Source organism: Varroa jacobsoni, unplaced genomic scaffold (genome assembly GCF_002532875.2).
Source record: "Varroa jacobsoni isolate VJ856 unplaced genomic scaffold, vjacob_1.0 scaffold_442, whole genome shotgun sequence".
NCBI classification, from domain to species: domain Eukaryota; kingdom Metazoa; phylum Arthropoda; class Arachnida; order Mesostigmata; family Varroidae; genus Varroa; species Varroa jacobsoni.
In genome coordinates this window covers 167,694-183,409 of record NW_019213344.1, presented here as the reverse complement: position 1 = coordinate 183,409, position 15,716 = coordinate 167,694, and the positions used below count along the sequence as shown (strand labels likewise).

Below are 15,716 nucleotides of genomic sequence, written 5' to 3'. Positions count from 1 at the left end.
CAATACGTATCTTATGTTCGTATCGAATCTTCGTCCCCCATCTGAAACCCTATTTCGCCGCTTTCCTCCACGTCCGTCCGTCCCCCAATCCGTTACCGTCTCAAGCTAAGGAGTCTTTCCACTGTTGGCAGCAAGTTGTCCACCATCCGGTCATGACCCAACACTGGCAAGCCATGATGCCGCCTTGAATGTCTATCTTCGGCCCTTCTTCTTGCAAAGCGTACCGGTTAGCAGTCTGCTAGCGGCCTGCTCGCCCGACCCGCCAAGAAATCTGATGGACTCGCTCGATCTGCCTGTAGCAACAGCACTACCGATAGAGTTGATACAGCAGGCGAGCGAGAGGTGGCAGAGTGCCTGAGCATGGCAAGCAACCGACCGTCGAATGTGGCCAGCTGTACACATCAGTAGCTGCTTGACGTCTGTTCGTTACGGGATAGATGGGGGCGTATATAAATATCAATACAGCATTCCATTCGGAAGGCGAAGTGCCACACCAGCTCAAAAAGGAGCGCAAATAACAGTAGGACGGCTAGTCATTGGCAGATGGTCAGGGTAAGCTGATCAACGGACGTCATAGTGCCCAGTCGATGTTGATAATTTGCGTCAAAAACAAGGGTTTGTTTCTGATAGCGCTTTAGCAGACAATCGGCCAAGATAGAAAAAGCGCCTGCTAAAGATATTGTGCGACCACAGATTTGGCAACGTTAAGATCATCTGACAGATGTCTATAATCCCACAGTAATAATAAATTATTTTTAGTTGATTCCGACGTAAAAATTGCAAGTTTGACCTGGACCGAAATTTTCAATGGGTTGTCTGAGATAGAAACACTTTTACAGAATTAAACGTTTTTATGTACACCGCTACTCAAGATGCTAGATATATCAGACAGTCGTTCATAGAGTGATGATGTTAGTCGTATGTGACGGGGCACTTCCTTCGAATTGGTCAGAAAAACTAAAGAGTAACAGTTCGATAATTGTATATATGTTTAGTAGTACGACCTTAATAATATTAGTCATAATGGAGAATATAACATATAGCACTATGCCTTTATTGCCTATAGATCCGAATTATCAAAAGCCATCACATATATAACCGTGTTTTAGGCAGCAGCAGTATAGATTTCGGCCGATATTATACTCCACAATATGACACGAACATAGCTAAAACGAAATTCATAAAACCTAGTTGATGTCATGGCGTGGCACATCCTACGTCATCTAATTTTGCCACAAGTTCGTGCCACTCACATAGGTCTTCTTAGATGAAGATGTTACCGATGCACGGTGGCACCATTGTGCCGCGAAGGTAAACATACTACAATATTTGAAGAACTACGCCATTTTAAGCTTACGTATTCCATAACGTACGTGCAGAAATACTTTGAATAGCTGTGTTTTTATTTCTCGTAGACAGTTTCTCTTCGAATTTACTCGTATTTTTAGCTCTGGTGCGTGATAAACATCCTGCCCCAACGACGAATATTGAATATGGTCAGAGTTTTTATTACATCTACCCGTATACTTATTGACGGATCAGATGATCCGCTAACGTTACTATCATTTCTTGGCGTAACGTGATTTAGTTTTAATCATTAGTACGAAGCAGCCAATGCTGGGAATGAGAATTGTGACACATTGAACGTCGTCGCATCGTCTTTGTTTACTGCAGGTTCCTTTCGTTGGCCATCATCCAATAACTAGATAAGTAGGTACGAATGTGTTTCGGTGATTTTTCGACGGCCGACCTTGTAATGGCATCAAAATCGCAATGAAAAAGAATCATTTTTTTCCTAACAGCCAGCGGAAATGTCGTTCGAAAAAACCTATTATTACTGTCACACCGTCTAGATATAATTGTTCTGCATGATGGATTTGGAAAGCTCGCAAAGCAACAGGAAGACGTCGATCTCGAGCGGTCGCATACGCTACTTGTACCCTACATTTGATTCCGTAATATCAGGCTAAGGACCAAGTTAGGGATAGGCCAAACCTACCTGTCTATCTAAGACCGCCAACATAGCAAGAAATAGATTCAGATTTCGGTCCTGTTTTAGGGGGAATCGCTGAATCGGAGTGCATAATTCGAATGAGCTTTGTCCTTGGAGCCGTCACGTCCGGATAAAATGGCCAGAATTTTTGGGTACATGTAGGAACACGAACTATTAAAAAACTCAGCAAAGGCTTCAGTGATACGCGATCTGATAGATAAATGCATTAGTACGCGCTGTTCACCAGCGTTTTAGCCGTCGCAAGACGGCGGTATCTTCGTTACTTAGCACAAGACGTTACCACGTTGAGCACCAACTGTGGGCACGACACCGTTACTCAAGTACATTGGTATAACTGTAGTAGCAAGTAAAAGGGGTGAGTAGATTTATAGTTGGGATCCAAATACATTTTGGTTGTATTTGTCGAACGCTTTAAAAATAGATAATGTTTTGTTGAAAGATTCGTTTCTGTGTATCTCACCTATATATAAAATCTCAAAACTTGACACAGGTTCGAGCTACGTCTGTCACTCATATGCTAGCATGCGTAAGTTGTGCGTTTATAAACTATCAGGCCTAAAACATCGCTTTTGTAGTGATACTCACGTATTTTTGCTACTTAAGGCAACTAAATGGATGCGACGGATTATACATTACGTCTGTTGTGCAGGTCGCTCCTTTACAGATTAGTTGCTTCGAGCGTTGACAAGATGCATTGAGAGGTTGTCTGATATCCATATAGGGGGGCTGTGTGGTTGCCAATGAAACAGGTATTGTCTACCTAAACCAAATCTGAATTTGTCTATCTACAGAGCAATTGATCCTACGTCGTTCGGTCATAAGCTTTATTTAACTATAAATAGATACGTGGATGAACCTTTTCGCATGTGTCGATAGAGGGGTATTCGTAGTGAACGTGTTTGTTTAAAAAAGTGATCTCCGTTAATTTCGACCACTCCTTCGCCTCCATCTCGATCGCCTACATATGCGTTTCAAAACATCCTTCTGTCGACATCTTTTACATCGTTCTTTGTTCAAGCGCTTTCTTCACTTCGTCACACGATGTATATTTATCAATTACGCTTCACACACGTACTACATTCAATAAAACTGATACTGGGCTGCAATGTGACCAAAATTGTGGCAGGATATGCCGAGCAGTTTTACTGTTACCATCCTGCCACTCAGTACTTTCATTGCCGTCATTCCATGTAGTATTGGCGTTAGCTTGCGTTACAATTTTTTGTAGGACCTGTAAATGGACCTGTAGAAAGTATATAGCGGCATGGGCTCTCCTTCGTTGGACGCAGCTATTCAAGACGTGTAGATTTATTCGATACTTACGGAATTACAAGGGTCGTTCTATGCTAACGCGGGTGCAGTGCACAATTTTTGCTATTCCGGAAAGCATGTTGTAGGCATGATTTCCAGTGTTTCTGCTCTATAAAGTCAAACGTGCAAACGAATACGTGCCGGCTGAACGCAACACGTCAGTCTTCAGAGCAAGTTTGAAGAATCCATTGTTCTGTTATGCGAACAGGAAACATAGTTCGCACTATGAGATCATTATATGCAAAGGAGACGACCGTATACAGAAACCACTATAACGTTTCGAAAGTATTCGATCGTGTATTTATGGAGATTTGCAAATATCATGTAGACGCTCGCTATTGTCATCAACGACAATTATAATTTAAATGGCGAATTTAGGCCTTTTAGGTGCGTCCACATTACTGTCGACGGCACTCAGACAAATGCACGCGCTCCATCCTCGTGTATTCGATCGTACCCAACTCGACTTGTATTTGCGATAGGGACATTGCTTTTCGGCTGTCGTCCTGTTCGTCGAAAGCTCAACGTATGGCTTGTTGCGTTCAGTGCTGCTGAGGAGGATATGGTAGTCACCGGCGTTTACCTTCCAACGGGCAGTGTCCCACCGATAACGGACCGCTAAAAAGCTCCACTTAGGCTTAAGGGCTGAGGATATGTAAGCGAGAACGTATTCGCCCTCGTAGCACATAGGCTCTGCACAATCCACCCTCAACTTGAGCCTTCGTCTACTGTTAGGGCAGAGGCGCCACATTAAGCTGGTTGGCTGGCCAGCTGTACGCAACCAGCGCTTAGCTTGTAACTGCATCCGCCGCCTTTCTGTTACAACGTGCACACCGAAGAGAGAATGAGACAAAACTCTAACCAAGTACATCGCCATATACACAGACATACTATACTACCATTATGTACTTCCTTTTGTTTCCCTAACGACGAGCAAACATGGCTCCTCTACGCATTTTTCTAACGAGAGTCCCATCGCCCACCCTACTTAAGCATTGGATACAGCTGTTGAGAGGAATTAGGAGCAAGGGAATGAAAGGGCAAGGTGGGAAAAGGCTGTGTTAAAAAAAAGACCAGCGCTACCGTACTACGGCCGGAGAAAAGGTAAATCGACTAGTAATCATCGTTCGCGTTACTTTGCTTGGGTAGGCTACGGAGCCGTCTTCTGTACGCATAACGGTGTATCCTATGTCAGTAACTGGTTTTGATAGCTTAAGGGAGGTTCAACTATTATAACAGGTGTATTGGATTTAGTTCCCTTATAAACGGTATCTGTACTCACAAAAATCATAAACCTACGATATGTAAGTAACGGAAAATGCCAGATCCCAAATATCGATCGTTAGTTCTCTGTGCTTTACTGAGCGAATGGTATTTCAGGTACTGTATATACCTACAATAGAAACAGGTTTACTCATCGTGCAGCTAATAAAAAATGTGTGAAGTACTTCGATATGAAGCGCGCCGCAAATGCATATTACCACTCAAGCAGTTATCACAAAGTTGCCAGACGAAGAAATAAGCCCTATTTTCTTGGCCAAATGCGACAGATTTAAGTTTTTCGATTGTAGAATAGATGAGGGTCCATTCGGACTCGCAGTGAGTTCATAAGATTTTCCCGTTTTCCTTTAGCCGCCGTCGCTCATATCTGAACGGGCAATTGGCTTTCCTCTGATTTCGTTGCTTTTTATCGACTCAGCTTCACTCACTTTTGCCCCCGTCCCGCTCCCCTTCCTCTTTCCCCTCTGGATTCCCATCCAGTATCCCGTCCTTACTGTCCCTGCACACAGCAACGCTGCACACACCATTTCGTCCGTTTGAAGTTAGTGGCGCAAGCAACCTGCTGTTGTCACTAAGGAGGAAGAGTTCGAAACGCCGACGGAAAAATTGGCAAGAAATCATGGGGTGGTGAATAAACGCGGCTCGCGAGAGAATGAAAAAAGATTTGAACCAATTGAATTTGCCATTACTACGACAACTACTGCTGGCTTACTTAAGACACGCTCTTCGTTTTCGTCGCACTCATCGTGATCGTCGTTATTTACGCATCCTATTGCCACTCGTCCCTACTCATTCCTTTAAACTACCAAGCGCTATAGGGTCGTAAGAAGAAGCATCGTAAGATGAAGCAAGCGCAGACAAGATCGAAAGAGGGCCGTCAGACACGGAAAGCCGTGCTTAGTGCCTGCCGAAAGGCTTTCAAGAGTCAAAGCAACGAAGGGAGCAGTCACTAGAATCGCCATGTAGATGAGCTCGTAGTCAGTACGAAGCTAGTAAGGAAGCCTCTCGCGTGTGTAAGGAAAAAACATCCGTCTTTGGGTGGATCCCTTCCTTACACTTTTTATTGGTCGCCACAGTTCGATAGTGAAAACAGCACTAGCACGGGTTCCTTTTAAAACCGTACGATCTTCCGTGGCTGCTACCCGTCGACCCAGTCTCGTTGGGCTTAGTACACCCGGCCTGTTTCATACATTTTAACCCAAAAGGCAGATCCTTATTTTCCTTTTTATCCAGGATAGACGACGAGCGACTGGAGTCCGTCATCGGGTTTCGTCCTTTTTGTTTTGTTCCGTCTATGCGGAAATCTGAAAGCTATAAATAAGCGAAACCATGAACATCGACGAAGCAAGCTAAACGGACTGTAACACCGTCGCTACTACTGCTGCGGTGCTAACGTCCTGAAAAAAAAACCTTTTTTCTTTTTTCGTTAGTGCATGTCTGACCCCGCAAAGTCGTTAACTTTGCTTAGTATAGGAAAGACGCGTGATATAAACAGGCTTACCAGCGGGAAGGTTTTTTGAACATTCCGTCAATATGCACCTGTGCTACCTTGCTGCATGCCATGTTCTGCCTGCACTACGCTCAAGTAACTCTTATTGCACAGCTGTCTATATTATTGTTATATGCATTATACTATGCGTGATCGAATTTTATGACATTTGACGAGAAAAACTACCCCCAAAAACACCCTTTTAGAACTCATTTCCCAAGTACCGCACGCACATGGTTATATTGGATGCAGGTCCTTCTCTTCTTGAACATGACGTTTGCGGCGACCACTCACAGTTAGCGTCTTCACTATACAAAAGCAGGATCATCACCGACCTCATTACGAGACGCTTGAATGGACATGATCGTTTAGCGCACATCTGCTCCTTTTGAACACATTTCAGGCTTAAATTCAATTAGACTTCGTTTCCTAAAATGGCGTACGCAACGCTGCACGCCTATCGGATGAAGCAACAAAACTGCAAAGCTACTTTAGAGCTACATCAACGGAGTCATTTCACTTGCTACCCCCCACTTCCCGCCCATCTGTTTCGAAAATTCCATTGTTAAGAATGACCTAACCTTCATGTAGTTTTTCTGAAAAAAAAAAGGTGCTCCGAAGAAGCTTTTTGAGAAGTCTACCGTTCCTTCCTTCCTTCCCACAAAAAATCAGTACTGCCAGAGCTTTAAAAGAGCTTAGCTTGCTCAATGCAGTGTCGCTACGTTGTACATTCTACCCACTACACTGGAGGCGGAAGGAAAAATAGGTAAGGCCTTACCTGGGTGGTAAATACAAAAACTATGCGGTAGTCCGTTGACTCTTACCACTTGTTTGGTAGCGCTGCCAAATAGAGTTAAACGGACGATAAATCGCTGTATCTATCGTATGCGATTCGTTAAATCCGAGTAGGCAAAATTTCTACGGAAACCCTTTCGAGACGTTATGTCACTTCTCTGCACTCATTCCTCAGAGTTGACTTGAGAGGAAGCAAAACTGTCATCATTGATTGAGTATTAAGCAGCCATCCTATACACAATTTTCGCTCCAAATATCGACTGTAACAGCTGTCACGCTTTTCCGCCTACTGGCGTCAATGCGTGCCAAAACCGTGTGAATGCTATTGCGTGTCGTAGAAAATTTTCCAGACGGGAATATGTATGGATTGTACAGAAAGAAACCTCGAAAACAATCTAGATTTACCTTATGTTTTTGTTATTGTCCTAGTTACAAAAGCTTGGACTGGTTCGAATAATCGTAAGTTGCTTACCCCAATGACAGTCTGTTATTAGTCTAGATGTTTGTAGATTAATGCCACAAACCTGCTAATCTCTAAGAGAGAAAAACTGCTAATGTTTGAGCTAGTTCTACGGGATGAGGTTATATTAAATAAAGCCTACTGACGCGAAATTTCTTTCGACACGTAAGTGAGGGAGCGATTCACTTGTTACGACAAAATTAGGAGATTTCCGTCTCTATTGTTCTTTTCCTCAATTCTCTTTAATAATTAGTAATAATTAAGTTCCTTCGTGGCCATGTATGATATCTCGATAGAGTTTGTCACGAGTAAATTTCGTTTGTTTTCAAAGCTACTAGGTGTCCACGAGCTTCGACAATCTGGTTCTATCCAAATGATCTACTTAGTTGACGTCGTTGAGTGATTCTAGTTGGAAATAGGAATCTGTCGTCCTCAACTTGTGTGAAGATAGGTTCTGTAAGTCAGTATCAAACGTTCGCTGCTCTTTTGGTGGAATAAACTAGTAATTAAGTTTCACAATTGCCACCGAATTAGCACCTTGGACACGCAGAATTATCCATTATGTTAACAGACACGTTAGAGTCACGTAGACTTTAATGCCGAGAATTATTGACTTAATATTCGAAGCCTGACTAGGAACTGCTGGCGGAGATCTGGCGGCAATTCAGATAATGTTGGGGACGTCCTAGCTTTTATTCAGTTATCTTTGTCCTCGAACCACAGATCAGCTTTGTAAAGCGCACTTGCTTATTCGCTTGTGGCTCCTTCTATCGTCTACAAAACGCATTTGTAACACTTAAGTACCTGTTTTATGTAATGCTTGTTAAAGCACGTAAAGCTTGCTTCATCTGATAGGGGAATTTCAACCTCGGATGTTATAGCTGTCGTCTCGAAAGCCTCGTTCGCAGTTTCGGCCGTATTTGGCTCACCATTGGGGATTATTACAGATGCGCCCTTCATTTTTAGCATTGCGGTAATGGTCTCAGAAGTCACAACAGAGATTGCTGCTCTATTTTCCGTAGTATCTGAGATATCGGAGGTTGCCGGGCTCGTCGCATTGACCAGATTAAAATATACAATGTTGTCCTATGGTAGGATTCGAAATTACGGAAACGTCCTCCATAATACTGAAGGTTACGGTGGAAGCTTTTTTCGAAACCTCCAACATTGCATGAAGTGTGGTCGTTGACCTATGTATGAGTCGTATTAATGACAGAAATACGGTCCGTAATAGAAGACGTTGTTGGTAAAATGACTTTAAAGTGTGCTGTCCTCCTTGCAGGTCCCTTATTGAAGACTTTGTTGCGACTTGCATAGAGTAAGCAGTGTGCAAGGCAGATTAAAATGACCAGGGTCATGATTATAAGAGTTCACAAGGGATAAGTATATGCAAATGTTCAGCCAAATTTTTCTCAGAATTCTTGTCTAGAGCTTGGTTTAAATGAAGACAAGCAGTCCTGCTAGGTAAAGCGAGGTGGTGAGGCATAGAAAACAAACTTAGACTTTTATCTGAAGAAAGACAGTACTCGGAAAATTTCGTAGGTTTCTTTCAAATGGATAGCGGAAATAATGTACACTCACAAACGGCTTCGTTACGAGAATGGGTTCTCGCTTTCCAATTATCTTTCCTCGAGTATCTTTGTTCTTGTCATTTACATTTACAGTCAATGAAGACGTAAGGATGGTGCGGCTCTCATAGGATAACAAGGTTCTATAGATTTTTTTACACTTGGAAAATAAACCAAAATACTATATTCGTAACTCCCGATAGTTTTTTTTTTCATTTATTCAAATTTGAGATTTTTTTTTATCTTTCTGCTAGCGCGATCGGTATCTGTGCTTCGAGATACCTTTACAGAAATCACGGATCGGGTAACGTAAAACATCTATTTCGTGCGCTCGTTTTTATTCAGAATGATCAGTTTGATGGTACGTAAACTCATTCACGAATCGTTCATACACACAAATTATTAAAGCAACTTACGACTTCGGTAGCGCATGAAATACTTCGTTGCCCCCTGGCAGCGATCCGGCCCTCTTCTTCAACGGCTGTCACCCCCAATAGCGAACGATGTGACTGTCGAAAAGAGCAAGCGCACATTTTCAATTTTGTACTCGACACGTACATCTGAGTCAAGTGGCTTTCTTTTGTTTAATAATAGAGAACTAAAACTGTGAAGCATATACCACAGCCAAATAAACTTCTTTAATGCCGCTGCACTTCATATACGATGGTAGTCCAAACCGGCAAGGGTCTTTATTAATAACAGCTTATGTGCGTATTGACGTGCTTGTACCGAAGTAACTTTCAGAGACACCTTAGCCTGATTAACCAGCTGGGTTAACTCATAAGAGGACAAGGAAAATTGGTGCATTGGTACGACAGAGGGGCGTAGGCCAGTCTGGCACTTCATTCTACAATATACTCTATTTATTTGTAGGAGCAGTTCATTAATATCTTTGTGTGATTATCTGCGATAATACTCTGCTGGGCCGGATGAAACAAAATATCTACGATGTCCCTTGAGTCCGAGGCTTTTCAAAATCTCCCCTGGTCTATTTACGATTTCGATTAATTGGGATCCACCCGAAAATTTCGCGTGCTAACTATTTCAGCGTCTCAACAACTATTTAGATGAGATAGACAAAACTATTGTTTCTGTTCTCAGTCTTTGATGAGTACTAGCAAGAGATCAATACATTTTATAGATGAGCCTTTTTAGACGCCTTTGTGCGGTCGAATACACTCATACCACTTATTATTTAAGGAATCAGCTTTGTTTTAATGCAGAGCGAAAAATTTACTGTTTTCCAGTTAATAAAATAAATGAATGAGCGTTTTGGCTAATAGTCTGTAACCCTCGCATGTCTTAAATGTCGCGTTTAATTTTGCTTCGCATATAATAGTGAAGGCAGTGAACCCCACAAAGGATTAAAGGAGCTGTACCTAAAATATACCTCGATAAATTTCAGCGTTAATTTTCACTCATAACCTGATTATTATCATTAGTTACAGAGTTTTGCTCTCAGAGTAATTCGCTGACTAGGAAAGCTGTTCTCTAAATGTTTCATGTATTGATTCCTGAATATGAAACAACTACAATTAAGAGACGAAGGCCAGGACTGACTAATTTACTGCTATCTACAGATATATAAACACTGCCTCTCACCTCGTACAATATATTTTCAGACTTCTTTCCGAGGTACCGCGGGACGCTGGCGTGATGATAATAGTACGTTACCATTTGAAAAACCCGCTCCAGAAGACCCCTTTTCCTAAAAAAGGGAAAACTAATGTGTCGTTTGACTCAATTCGTTAAATTGAATGTTTCGATGAACGGCGCAGGTCGTTACAAAGCTATCGATGAAACCGTTTGTCACGTAGGCGAATTGTGCTTCTGTTCGGAATTTATAGTACTTCCAGGTAATTTGAATTGCTCGTATAGTGCGTGCAAACATGGCTGCCGGTAACGTGCAGAGGTAATCCGATTCTGAGAATCGTGGATTCCCATGTGGCCAGGATCACTCACATGTAAAATCAACAAAGGTACCATATAATATTATACTTGTGCGTCAAATTCATCTATAGCAGGCAAACAGGACCATTTGAGGCCGATCTGGTAAGTTGCTAAATACGTCATGTGCTATGTCGTAGGGGTATCTAGGAGTATATTTGTATTATCGAAGGATAAAGCTTCAAGCGTCGATGAGCTTGATATTATTGCTGTTGAAATGCTGGCCGTGTTACTGGTGCTGGAATTGCTGGTCGTACTGGCGTGAGTGTGAATGCCGGTGACGTCTGTTGATTGGCTTCTAGTGTAGTTACTTCTAATCCGTAATGTCGGTTCTGGAAAAGCTATTGCGGTGTGGAAACTGTTGAGCTTCCTCAGCAAAATCTAGCTACCGATCACAATTGCGATCCACGCTATAGTGGACAAAACGGCTAGACAGACCCGTGTCACTAAGAGTCTCTGACTACTTTGTTTAGTTTTACGTTGTCTGCTACAGGTCCACAATCTGGCCACTGACGTACGTTTTTTGGTGAGTCGAAGCGTCATCGAAGGTGGTAGGCCAGCTGGTGGGGCGGATGCTTCTGTTCTGCTCGTCGTGATCCCTACAAAAAGGGTATAAGCAAATAGCCAATCCATCAATCGTAATCGCGCGGCAGTTTTGCGAGCAGATGTTTAAAAATAATAATTCTCAACTTTACTTTGTGTTTAGCCTTTGCTAACAAGTCTTTTTATGCATGGTGCCCTGTGATGTGCTTTTCGATATTTTCAATCCTTCGCCTAAATTTTCACGCTCACATCGTTGTTTTCATTTCTTTCAACATTTCTTCTTGTCACATTTGAAACGGGGGCGAAGAGCTAAGTTCGCTTCATCTTCCTAGAAGCATTTTTCAAATTTGGCTTCCGTAATTTTCGTAGGGTTGTTTCATGTTGCGCTTAGTGGATCCTCCTTATGTTCAGTATGCTCCGAAGTGACTGGTGTGTCACAGCGTGAAAAAGCATGGTTCAATTCTACACACTGTGCTAATACAGGTGTTCGTTTAGGCTACTTTTACAGGTTAGTAAACCGTTATAACTCTGACATTTGTTTAAGATAAATTAGCCAAAGCACACAGAGTACACTCGCGTAGAGACAGAGCTAAGCATATAATAGCAAGATATCAATTCAATGTCAGTTCTAGTCCTAGTATTCCATTCGATAAGGGCCTTCAGAAGCTGTCCGATCAGTACAAGGCCTACGGTGTTAATTAAAAATTGTTTCGTACTAAACATCAAAAATAATCCATAACCATAAAAATAATGCCGGGTGCAAACATAAGGATTGCATAATTGTGTTCATTATCAACCCGAAATGAAATAACTGTCTTGTTTTTTACCAGGCCCAAACACAACTAACTTTATAAATATAAGCTTCGTTTTAATTTTACAATATTTTCTCCCGGTAAATAATGCCTTTGGAGATCTGATGGATCGCCCTACTTATTTTACATATTCATGTTTTAAACATAAGACATAAGTTTTTACATGATTTTTTTATCGGTGTATAATCCTCACAAACACAAATAGTCCATACATTCTAGAGATCTGGAGTAATAACGTATCAAATGAATGATAACAAAGCTCCAGAAATGAATATATCGGCTTCTGATAATTTGTCGTTATCGGGATAGCTACGAAAATAATTTCCCTAACAGCGTTGTTTAGGTTTTAAGCTAGATTATATTCCGTGACACATAGTGAAAACCCAATAGTCTTGTATCATGGCAAAACTGATCTACCGACTCATGTACTGATATCACGAATTTTCAAGCTACGAGCAATGAAGCACCTCCTAATATTACGTCCGCCCAGTGTAGAAGTTTGAAATTAAACTTCGAACTTGAACGAAATATCGGTTATAACAGCACTGTAACGGCGGTATCGGATATAGATGGTTAGATGACTGAAGAAGACAAAATACTGCCTGTGGAGGACATTTTTGTGAAGCTTCTGTTAAGCCCACGAGAAATCGAGCCTTTATGACTTCATACTCGCTGAAATGCTATATCTATTATGAGTGTTTGTCAACTAACCCATTAGACGACGTATAATTTTTCGTCGACCCCCTTTTGGCCTGTACGAGTAAGTATTTTTATTTTTGGGTTGTTGAATGGGTTAAGTTATTACGCATCAAATAATCTCTCCATGCCTAGATTAGACATAAGACCGTCTCAAGCATATTTGCAGCGAGTACATATATTGCGACAATGTCACGTCGTTCAGGAATTCGTAATGATCATACATGCATCTGTCTGCAATAAAATCACCAAATGGCTATTTTCAGCGCTGACCGCCTCATACGATGTAGATCGTCGTAACTTAACATGCATTATTGTACGCCTATATTACGGGCAACGGGGCAAATAACGAGTGAGTAAGCTAATTCTATTACCTAAAACTGTATGACTTTTTCTTTAGAGTGTTTAAATGGTTGACTACAACCTTAGGTTCGCAGTACTCGCTGCAGGTGTAGGCTCTAGTCAGTTTCCCTCGTTGTAGGCTTTAGCATCCGCCTATTTTGGTCGGTGACCTTCTCTATTGAGGGCCCGAAGTCAATTTTCTGAAGGACTTTGACGCGGGTCTTCGTTTAAACTGGCGCTCTGGACGTGGGTAAAACGGGAACATCCATTTCTATTGGAACGTGGACTATCACTTCTGTTTGTTCCCTGAGCTAGTATCTTTTTTCAGGAACTTGCATACATTTTGATATATTGGTCGCATATGCACTGAACCACTGCATTTTTAAAGGTCGGCAAGGCTTGTTTATTAGCTACTCAAAAATTCAATTTTGTCATTCTTGTGAGGTGCAGTCGACCTTGCCTCAGTGGCTCGACCAGGTTTTGGATTCATGCACTCCACAACAAACTACCCGCTGTCGGGTGTTCATCTTATTAGTTGATTTCGTCCGCGTTTTTATTACCTTAACAATGTTCTTCACTGCTTCAAGCGCTGCCTACATAATGATCGAATTGATTTGTTTACTCTTGAAAAACCTAAGTTGCCTTTTACGATGAATAACCTCATAACATTGTCGGCGGTTATAGATAGGCCTACGCTGGGCCTACCCATGACATTTGCATGTAGCTGTCCAGTGCGCTGAATCTCTAAAAGACAGGAGATGTCAGACACCGTGTCTCTGCAAAAATTTGAACGCAGGATAGCAGCGTTTTTAGAGCTTCTGCTGTTCTACCTAACTACTGTCGGCGTTTCCGCAGACTTGATCTACGAGACTATCGATGATCGGCTTGCTCCAGCAGTTCCGCTGCCTCCATTTTCCTTTCGTCTCGTTCTTCGGCTAGACTTTCTGGTAATGCCGATACAAAGTGGTTTTAGAATTCGGCGTTCGATCTATTGTAAGCCTGCTGTTCACAATTCCGCTGTTACCGCCAGGGGACGTCGTTATCCCGGACCACTTTTTTCAGATAACAGTACACTGTGAAGCTCGGTGCTTGCTATGGCTCTCGCAACTTCACTTCCGTAATGATCGTGTGCATCTAATTGTCGCAAAGGTCGGAGTTGTTCAATTTTCTGGGTGCACTTCGGAAATTAACCTATTCTCCTTTCGCACAAATTAGTCAGCCCATTACATTCTGTTATAACAAAAACCACAACGAAAACTTAAGCTTACGCAATAGGAAATGATAGTAAGTCATCTAATCGTCCTAGCTTAAACAAAACTGAATTATTAACGCCAACATTTATGCTTCATGTAAAAAAAAACTGAATTGTATACATCCTTAGCCGAACTGGAATTCGGTTGTTTTCAAAGACACTTCATACCTCTGTATTATCTTTAGGATGAATGAGTCCCGTATCTTGCTTATAGGCTATTTCCAGATAGTATAGCTCCACCACACACTCTGGTGGGACATCGCTTGGTGCATCCTCCTTTTGCGTATGTTTTTCGCCTAAGACTAGTTACGTAAGTACGATATTGAAAAACTCTGCTAAAAAGTTGTTGAGCTTTCTGTCGAACTACTAAAAAAAGAAATCAGAATACTAACTTAAGAAGAGGCAGCCGACAGATTTGAATGTGGTAGTCTCAAGTGCCGTCAGTTTTTTCGGTATAGTGTGGTATAATTCGGATAGTATAATGACAAGTTCCTAATTAGTGTATCTATAGCAACATTTATTAAGTGTGTTGAGGAATATAAATACATTCTACACGATCAAGTGCTGCGAAACCAAAAATTCATATCAACTTTGCTTATTGGTACTCGGCCATTACATAATAATCTGCACTAGAATCAGATAAGTCCAATATGTACGTAGATAATTGTTCTTGCCATTACGACTACCACTGTTTTTTAAGCAGCTGCTCTATATATATATATATATATATATATATATGCTGATAGCGGCTGAATTGAGTGATATAAAGTGAGCAGGATGAGTTGTCTATAGATGAGTTTTGTGTAGTACTCGAATAATTTTCCGTTGAATGAAGGGTTCGAGGGAGCTCGCTCGATGCTTACAAGCCAAACTTCGATTGACACCTAATGTAATAGAATAGTGGGTAGACTTTTCATCCGTATTGAAGAAAATTATATACATATATATATATGCTAGTAGAGCTTCTGCTATTTTTGGTTCCCATTTGTTTGCATAAACAACTGTCCTATACATATAAAGACTATAGGTTTTTTTTAATTGTCAGACCGTGTAGGTATCGTATCCTGAATATATTTTTAGGGTCTTCTTCAGGTGCTGATGAGGGGCTGTACGTTTTTTTATAGTTGACTCCGGATAGATATATGCCATATCAGAAGTGTGATTTTATCGACAAGGAAACATTTTTTATGGGAGTCTAGCGTATAT

The 15,716-nt window shown here is 41.5% G+C and overlaps 1 protein-coding gene across 6 annotated transcripts in view; it reads right to left on the bottom strand.

The window, feature by feature from the left end:
- LOC111260473 (uncharacterized) overlaps positions 1 to 15,716 on the bottom strand; it is a 98,871-nt gene that overhangs the window by 46,491 nt on the left and 36,664 nt on the right. For 4 of the 6 annotated variants that reach the window (XR_015311080.1, XM_086968349.1, XM_086968348.1 and 1 more), the window contains exons 2-4: positions 11,384 to 11,464; positions 10,521 to 10,875; positions 9,335 to 9,427 (exon numbers count right to left, since the gene is read on the bottom strand). Coding sequence is in view for 5 of the 6 variants with exons in the window: in XM_086968349.1 (XP_086824475.1) it covers positions 9,335 to 9,427; positions 10,521 to 10,595 (168 nt within the window). In the remaining variant the exon portion in view is untranslated. Of the gene's footprint in view, positions 1 to 5,680; positions 5,918 to 9,334; positions 9,428 to 10,520; positions 10,876 to 11,383; positions 11,465 to 15,716 lie in introns of those variants that run through there. The other 2 variants (XM_086968345.1, XM_086968346.1) reach the window with 2 other exon arrangements.